The 8,586-nt window shown below is 36.3% G+C and overlaps 1 protein-coding gene across 1 annotated transcript; it reads left to right on the top strand.

Annotated features, from left to right (window-relative positions):
- The first annotated feature begins 2,826 nt into the window (after positions 1-2,826).
- On the top strand, positions 2,827-8,437 carry LOC122537147 (glucose dehydrogenase [FAD, quinone]-like). The gene is made up of 5 exons (XM_043670129.1): positions 2,827-3,834; positions 4,829-5,184; positions 5,632-6,006; positions 6,479-6,864; positions 7,524-8,437. The coding sequence occupies exons 1-5, from the start codon at positions 3,257-3,259 to the stop codon at positions 7,914-7,916; spliced, it is 2,088 nt and encodes a 695-aa protein (XP_043526064.1). The 5' UTR covers positions 2,827-3,256; the 3' UTR covers positions 7,917-8,437.
- The last annotated feature ends 149 nt before the right edge of the window (positions 8,438-8,586 follow it).

Below are 8,586 nucleotides of genomic sequence, written 5' to 3'. Positions count from 1 at the left end.
TTTAGATTTTTGAATAGATAGATAAAAAATATGTTGTAATTTTTAATAGGGATTGGACTTAATTATTATGTAGGTTTAAATTGATATAGAGGTAAGCTTTATGAGGGATGTTGGGATTCAATTAATTAATTTTGAGTTTCAGTTTATAATTTCTAGAACTATTAAAGAGCCGTACAAAGTATCAGCAAGTTATACATTCAGGCATTTGCCGTTTTGAAAGTTATATTCGTCTGTGAAATATACCTCTCTTCTCTTTAATTGCATTTAATTATTCACATAGGCAGAGCTCATGAAAGTCTTTACATTTTTGATAGATAGGATTAATTACGTTCATAATTAGTCAGAAGATAAATTTGTGGCTAGGTAGGATGTAGTTAAGTACTTAAGTTACATTTATGATTAGGTAGGCTTCTTGTAACTGAAGTTAGATTTAGGATTAGGTAGATTTAATAGGTATTTAAACCTGAGAAAACACTGATTGATATTAATAGAATACAGAGGTTATTAATGTTAATGTTATTAATGTTAATATTATTTAAATATTGTATAGTAGTAATTAGGAATTATTTAATTAAGGGTCGTATCAATTAATGTATTATAAAATAAATAAGTAGATAAAAACAATGTAATTCCTTGTGAAATATGTCCCACAGAAAAATATATTATTTTATCTACTATTTACTTTGTTAATTATCAATTATTTTACATGTTTATTCAAAAGAAGGTGTAAAATATTGATAAAAATACAAAAGCGTATCGAATAGAACTACGTAGATAGAATTTAAGCTTTTATCTATATATTATTTACAGAGTGCGTTAGTTTAGAATATAATTCATTTAATTAAGGGATAGCTTCTCTTGTGCATAGTGATTGATGTTTTCCAATCGTAATAAGTTGATGTATTAAATAAATAAAATTTTGTTAAAAGCAGAATAAATGAGATGATGGATAGAATGAATCTTTACGCGATGAGATCTAGTTAATCATTAAACTGCAAATTTTTATGTACTCGTTGAAAATTTAAAAATTCAAAAATGGATAACAATGTACAAAATATCAAACATACAATGCTTTTTATAATGCTTATTTAATAAGCGAACCTCTGTCTAGATTTCACTTTTTCATTATTTTCAAAAAAAATATGAATTATGCATAAAAATCTGCAGTCTGCCAGTACAATTAATAATATCATATTATAATAAATGATCATTATCATGTTTAGGGATCTATTATGTATTTAGAAAATTTAATAGAATAAATTATTCTATATTCTAGTCTAGAGTCTAGGATAATAATTTTTAATTATGTACATATATAGTTACATTTAATTTCAGTTTCCACCACTAGTAATGTTGCAATCTTATTCTGATACCGAATCGATAATGTCACATGTGACACGAAATTGGTAAGAAGTTGAAGTTGTTTCCTGGAACACGAAAAGGCATTGTTTGTCGGATTTGTCCTATATTCTCATGAATATTCATTAAATCGTATGTTTATTTTATACCACGTCTGTGACGTTCTATATGTCATCCTTGGTTTCGATCAATATTCTTACCACCGACGAGGTATATGAATAGATCTAGCACTTTACGGGATTTCGTAGCAAGGGATCTGAAATACCGACATAGTAAAAAAAAATCATTGGTTTTTTAGCGCACTCTACGTTTAAAGAACGATGAATTAGGGAATTACATCGATTAAAACGATTGAGATTGGTCAAGTAGTAAATATAAAAAAAAAAAATTGAAATTATATTTTGGACAAAGTTGCATTTTTTTTACAAATTAAATTACATGCATATCTTCGAAAAGATTTTCTTTCCACGTGTTAAAAGTCTTTTAGATTAATATAATCGTTACTTTTCTCGATACGATAGTTTTTATCGTGATTTCTTTCTTTTTCATTGAGAGATTTTATAGAAAAAAAGAAAATGGATGGTCGTATTTCTTACGTGTAACTATTTTTCAAATAGTAGCTATGCAAATGACTTCGGTGATGTCATCCTCAAGGCGCCCTACTTTTACATGGATGCAATGTTCGCACAATTTGTATTTTCAAATAATATTCATTTATTCAATCACGTATTATTTTCTACGACTCGAAATTACATTAGAATATCTTAAGAGAAATATACGATTTGCTATTGTCATAAATTTTTCCTCTTGAGAATACCAAGGTTATTTATGAATTAATGAATTAATGAATTACTAATGACAGATGCATTTCTCATGACTAGATTATGAGTGTTTATGCAATCTCTTTTTTTTTTCGAACTCAATCGAAGAAATGGAATGCAAATGGAAATGGAAATCACTTACTCAATACTGTACAAAGATTCATGCAAATTTATGCGTTTAAGAATATAATTGAAAAGGAGGATTTCGTTAAAAATAAATAAGAGATTTCAGAAGATAGAGAGATCATTAAAATCTCTAAAAATTCGTTATTATAAATCTGTGAAACTTGCCGGAAAAATTACAAATTGATCATTTTGATCGTCCTTCTGTTACATGTATAAAAATCCGCAGTCTAATAATTGATACTCTACTTTGGAGATTTTTTTTTTATATTTACGCGTATTGTACATCTTTTTTAAATCTTACATTTAAAAAAATGTATAAACATCTGCGATCAATTCACGACGAGTCACTTTTCTTCAAATTTTGGATCATCGGTCGATCTTTTTTGGGAGTCACGTCCGTTCAGTGAGTGGACTCTTGATATTCGTCTCGTACTCAGACTCATGACCATACTCTATCAAGAATTCCAGGTGTCGTGCCAGACACCGGTCGTGTCGAGGAAATTCATTTCGAAGTATCGAAGCACGAGGTTCGCGCGAGTCGATGCGAGGCAACGAGATGTTTCCTCCGAATCCGACGAGGTTCACGCTGGGATCAAACGAACTCGTGCGTCTTAATTAAACACATTGTTGTGACAGGTGTCGAAGTGAAATATGTGATTTTCTTTGAATTTTCTCAGTCGAAGGAAATTTATTTCGTCGCGTGAGTTAAAAATCTCACGAAGGGATTGTTAGGAATCTCGGGAAGCTTCTTAGAATCTCGCTACCTTACGCTCGAACGGATTTATAAATCTCGAAACGTTGAAAACAGAAGTTTCAATTCTTCAACTCTTCTCTTGTGGCAAGTGTCGAAACGAGCGTGGCTTTCTTCGAAATTTCAATTTTCTCAAGTACGCGAGTATCAACTGCAGGAAGACAGTCATCGCCACGATTCACTAAATCTCCAAGGAACGATGTTAAGAGCGTTCGCTGTTATTTTACTTCTATCCTTCGCGCAGTGTATTCTTCCACCGGCCATCCTAGAGACTGTGTACGAATTTCTCTCCAAAATTCCAACCGCGGACAATGACGTAGTCGCCGACGAGACGTCCATGACCAAGGAGTACGACTTCGTCGTAATTGGAGCTGGTTCTGCCGGGTCAGTACTAACAAATCGCCTGACGGAAAATCCTGAGTGGAGCGTGTTGCTGCTGGAAGAGGGCAGGGACGAGATATTCCTCACCGATATACCTTTGTTAGCCCCGGTTTTGCACATCACGGACTACGTTCGATTGCATAAAAGCGAGCCAAGGCCCCAAAATGAAGATGGAACTGGTGGCTACTGTTTATCGATGAACGAGGGTCGTTGCAATTTACCGGGTGGTAGAGCTGTCGGTGGTGGCTCGGTGGTGAATTTCATGATATATTCGAGAGGATCGCCGGCAGATTATGACGCCTGGGCCGCGCAAGGGAATCCAGGGTGGAGTTATCGGGACGTGTTGCCGTATTTTATCAAGTCGGAAAATTGCAAACTCTTGGATCAGGATGTTAGGTATCGTATTCACGAGAATGAAGTGCATCAGCCTCGCTGATAAAGTTCTGCTCCTTTTCTTTATTTCTTTTTTAATATTTGGGCTGTGAAATTCCAAAAATTCGCTTAATAGATATTTAATTCGACAGAGAGACTAACTGTTACCAATAGAAAGAACAACATAGAATGATGCGATAACAGCTTTGTTACAGCATATAAATTGTGCAATATATTTTACTTTGTTAAACACACACTGCATGTGAACACACACTGCACTAACACTTTGCTCAATAGAAACGAAAGAAAGTTAATTAACCTCTGCGAAATGGTGTCGCTTTCAGTCCCTGGACTGGATGTTTGAGAAATCATGACTAGACTGTTTTGAAAAAATAATCACGTCTCTATCCTAAAGATTTCTTGCAACAAAGCGTTCGAAATAAATATTTCAGTCGTACATTTCTGATTGCTGGGATCTCGTTCTTATTTCGAGAGACAAGAAGATTTTCAATTTCTTTGAAAGAAATCTTGGGCAGTAACTGGGAAACACCTAAGAGGATCCTTGATGTTTCAAACGTAAAGCTAAAATTCAGAAAACGCGTAATAAATTTTTCCTCAAACTCACGAAATTTCTTGGCGACCGAAAAACACAATTGGCTCCGAAATGACTGAAAGAAAGAACGTTTGGGGTTGAAACGTGAAATTCATAACTTGCTCTATAAATATGTTTGGCCCCGAGCCTCTCGTGCTTCGCACGCCATTTCAGCATTAAAATCTACAAACAAAAGTAAGGCAGACGTTAATGATAAACCTAACCGGCATAAAGTGATACTAATTGACAAACGCATGTGAACGAGCCGGTGCAGCTCGGTGCTAGAAAGTGTCTGCGAAGTATGCGCTATTGCAATGTTTGCTCGACAAACGTTTAAGGCGGCGAACTTGAGTAACAGCCGATTAGATTCGTTCGATTTCGACACTCGCGCCACGTTTGACGTTCTGACACGGTTTTTCTTATCAGATTTCATGGCCACGGAGGATATCTCGACGTAACGTCCTCGCCGTATGTCTCCCCTCTGAGAGACCGTTTTCTCCAAGCTGGCGTGGAACTGGGATATGACGTAATCGATTACAATGCAGACGAGCTTATTGGCTTCTCGACGGCACAGGTTCACTTGCGGAACGGTCACAGGGTCAGTGCCAGCAAGGCATTCCTAAGGCCTATCCGCGACAGGGAGAATTTCCATCTGTCGAAATTATCGCGAGCGACGAGAATTCTTGTTGATCGAAACACGAAAACAGCTGTGGCTGTCGAATTTATTAAGAACGGCAAGACGCGATTCGTCTACGCCAGGAAGGAGATAATACTTTCAGCAGGTAATCTGGGAAAGCTAACGCTTCTATCATCATTAACACTAACACATTGGGGACGGGGATTATAACGAACTTCGCGGTCCGAGCTTCAAGTGGAAGAGCAAGAGAGAAATATTGATTGATATCTTTGGAATTTGCCGAAAATCTGATGCTACGGTTAACTAAGAGAGAAGTCAGCAAAATTCCAACAAATATAGTTTCTGTCGTTTAAACAACTTGGTGAATTTTTTTTAAATAGAATATGACAGTTTTAAAATAATACGACAAATTTTGTTGTTAACATTTCCATGTTGAAAAGGCAGTAAAGATCTTGTTTCTGAAATTATTAACTGAAGAACACGCGAAGACGGAAAAATTAGCGGCGTTTGTTCAGAATGTGTTAAGATCGTTAAACTGTTACGAAATATTGTTCGATAGCCTCTCTTACCACGTGTTCTCATACCTGTTCAGGTACTTTGAACTCGCCACAGTTGTTGATGCTCTCAGGGATAGGGCCAAAGAGTCATCTCGAATCGTTGAACATCAACGTGATCGAGGACCTACCGGTTGGATACAATCTTCAAGATCACGTCAGCATGTCGGCACTGACTTTTCTCGTAAACGAGAGCGTGACTATAGTGGAACCTCGGCTAGTCTCGAATCTAGCCAATACCGTGGACTATTTCGTTAAAGGAACCGGGCCATTGACAGTGCCTGGAGGAGCCGAGTGTCTGGCGTTTATCGATACGAAACAGGATTATCCAGAGGCTTCGTTGAAGAAGTTTCAAGTGAATAATAGCAACTTTCGTAACAAGAAACGCTTGAAAAGATATAATAACAAGAGAGGTAAACTCCGTATTCGAATTCGCTATTAATGAATTCATTGATAGATTGCGGATTTTTATGCAAATTGACTCTATTTGACTTTTGTTTAAATGACCTAGTCTTGAAGTATTTCGCCAATTTTTAATACGTAAAAATAAAAAATACCAGTGTTAGAAAATCATATAGGAAAATGGAACACAGACCAGAGTAATAACACGCCTACGCTTAAATGCAACAAGTTGAATTATGTTTAAACGTTGCTCACAAGAATTATTACGAAAAGAATACAATAACACAATTTTTCGAAGAACATTACTTGAAAATTTTACCTGACAATGAGATACATTGGATTGAAAGAAAAGTGGCTTGAAAATCATTTCAAATATCATGAAAAACACTGCAAGCAATTCTCCGCATTCAACTTTCAACGAACGCATAAAGATCTGCAGTCTACACATCGATTCTCGTCCAACGTACAAGATATTCTTACTAGTTTCAGCCTTTTTTCAACCTCCAGACGTAACAACCATCAACGTAAATTCGAATTACCTGAGGAATTACCTAGACTCGGTTACTCGGCGGAAAACAAAAATGGCTCAAGTGCCAGACATCGAACTAGTTTTAGGTATAAGTGCTCTGACAGGAGATACGTCGGGCAGTTACAGAGGGCTTCTCGGTTTGACGGACGAATTTTACAAAGAAGTATTCACCGGTTACGAGGGTTTCGACGCCTTCACCATCGTACCGGTACTGTTGCAGCCGAAAAGCAGAGGAAGAGTTACCTTGAGAAGCTGTGATCCACTCGACCGACCTATTTTCGAGATAAATTACTACGATCACGAGGACGACCTAGCAACCATGGTCCGAGGCATCAAAAAGGTTGTTACTTTCGGTGATAATGTTTATCTTAATCTCGTCATCGTGCGCCTCGTGCGTTTCGCAATCGCCTCTTGACTGGGTGAAATTTCACGTTTCGGGAGAACGAAGGTTGAACTGTAGATGCAACATTTTGGTGAACGCAATTCGAAAAGAGGAAAGCTGACTTGTTCAAATGAACAAGATCTTGAAGAGATTGATGTGCAAGACTTTCAAAATTTTCGAGACCTCTAAGACAACTTCTTGCAAAATTGCCAAGACTATCAAGATTCAGAGAGACTTTGAAGACTTTTCCAAATTTCCAATATTTCTTCGACGTTTTCAATTTTAGAACTTTCGAAATTTCCAAGATCTTCCGACAATAGAACACTATCGAAAATGATTGGATCTCTACAGTCTTAAAAAACATCGAATTATTATTATTATAATTGAGATTCGAATACTTATTATTGTACCTAGATTATCTATCTTATTTCGTCGTCAGAGCATACGAATTATTAAACAAATAATTCTCCATTCGATATATAGTCGTTTCAAAGTGTACATATGAAAATATTTTCCCCGGTTAAGAGGTTCGAGATCATCAATTTTTATTTATCAACACGACTATCGCGGTTGATATATTATACTATCGTAAAATGACTTTTCAATGGCTTCTTCAGGCTATAAAAGTTGCGTCGACGAAAGCCTTCAAACGTTTCAACGCGACGTTACTGCCGGTCGCGTTCCCAGGATGCAAACACATCTCGTTTGATTCTAATCCGTACTGGGCTTGCGTTGCGAGGCACGTGAGCACGACCCTGGGTCACTTCGTAGGAACGTGCAAGATGGCCCCGAGGAGGAACTCAGGTGTGGTTGACCATAGGTTACGGGTGCACGGGATCAACGGTCTGAGAGTTGTGGATACCAGTATAATCCCAACAATAATAGCAGGCCATACGAACGCGGTCGCTTATATGATCGCTGAAAAGGCCGCGGATATGATAAAGGAAGACTGGAAAATGGCAAATTCTCCGCGCAGAATGTCGTTTAACACGTTCAATCCGTTGGCGTGATCCGTCAGTGGATTTTACTCTTACTGTCATTATTATTATTATTACACGACTTGGTTAGATTAAGAAGTACAGGTTGCTGATTTAATGTCCACTGAGATGTGTTCAATCGTGCTTTCTTTATCATGTTCTTTCAAAGTTTTCTGAAAACTTTAGTCAGACTTTTTAAGGTTTTCTGGTTTTGTATTGCAAGTGATCTTTCTTTGGATTCAGTGGAATCCCCTGTAGCGAAATTTTCGATCGTAAATTCGTTTGAGAGATCAAAATCGTCATCGTTGACTGTACGACTGACGACTGTAAAATTTTTAATAATTTTTCACCTCGCTGTTTTATTTATAATGAGTCATAGAACCATTCGTATCATCCTTTTGAAATTGCCAACTTTGTAGAATTCGATAGCAATTACGATATTAATTTCGAAATTTGTATCTATGAGAAAGTTAATTAATTAAACCATTCTCCATATTTCATCATCATTGAAAAAAATTTTAAAATTTGTATCGTGAATATTAATCGTTAAAGGTCGAAATATTTCTGTAGCTTTCTGCATGTTTCAAAAATTAGAAGAAGGATTACGTACGTTCCAAATAATTTCTATCAGTTGATATTTATAATAAAATGTATATAACATTACTAATAAATCTGGTATGACCATTTAATAGTAATGGTAACA

The sequence above is a fragment of the Frieseomelitta varia genome, unplaced genomic scaffold (assembly GCF_011392965.1).
Source record: "Frieseomelitta varia isolate USP_RPSP 00005682 unplaced genomic scaffold, Fvar_1.2 scaffold_89, whole genome shotgun sequence".
NCBI lineage: Eukaryota > Metazoa > Arthropoda > Insecta > Hymenoptera > Apidae > Frieseomelitta > Frieseomelitta varia.
This window is presented reverse-complemented; position numbering and strand designations above follow the sequence as displayed.

Coding starts and splice junctions, on each gene's coding strand:
- LOC122537147 (XM_043670129.1), top strand. CDS start 3,257: ATGTTAAGAGCGTTCGCTGTTATTTTACTTCTATCCTTCGCGCAGTGT. Junction 6,007..6,478: donor AAGATATAATAACAAGAGAG/GTAAACTCCGTA, acceptor TATTCTTACTAG/TTTCAGCCTTTTTTCAACCT. Junction 6,865..7,523: donor TGGTCCGAGGCATCAAAAAG/GTTGTTACTTTC, acceptor TGGCTTCTTCAG/GCTATAAAAGTTGCGTCGAC.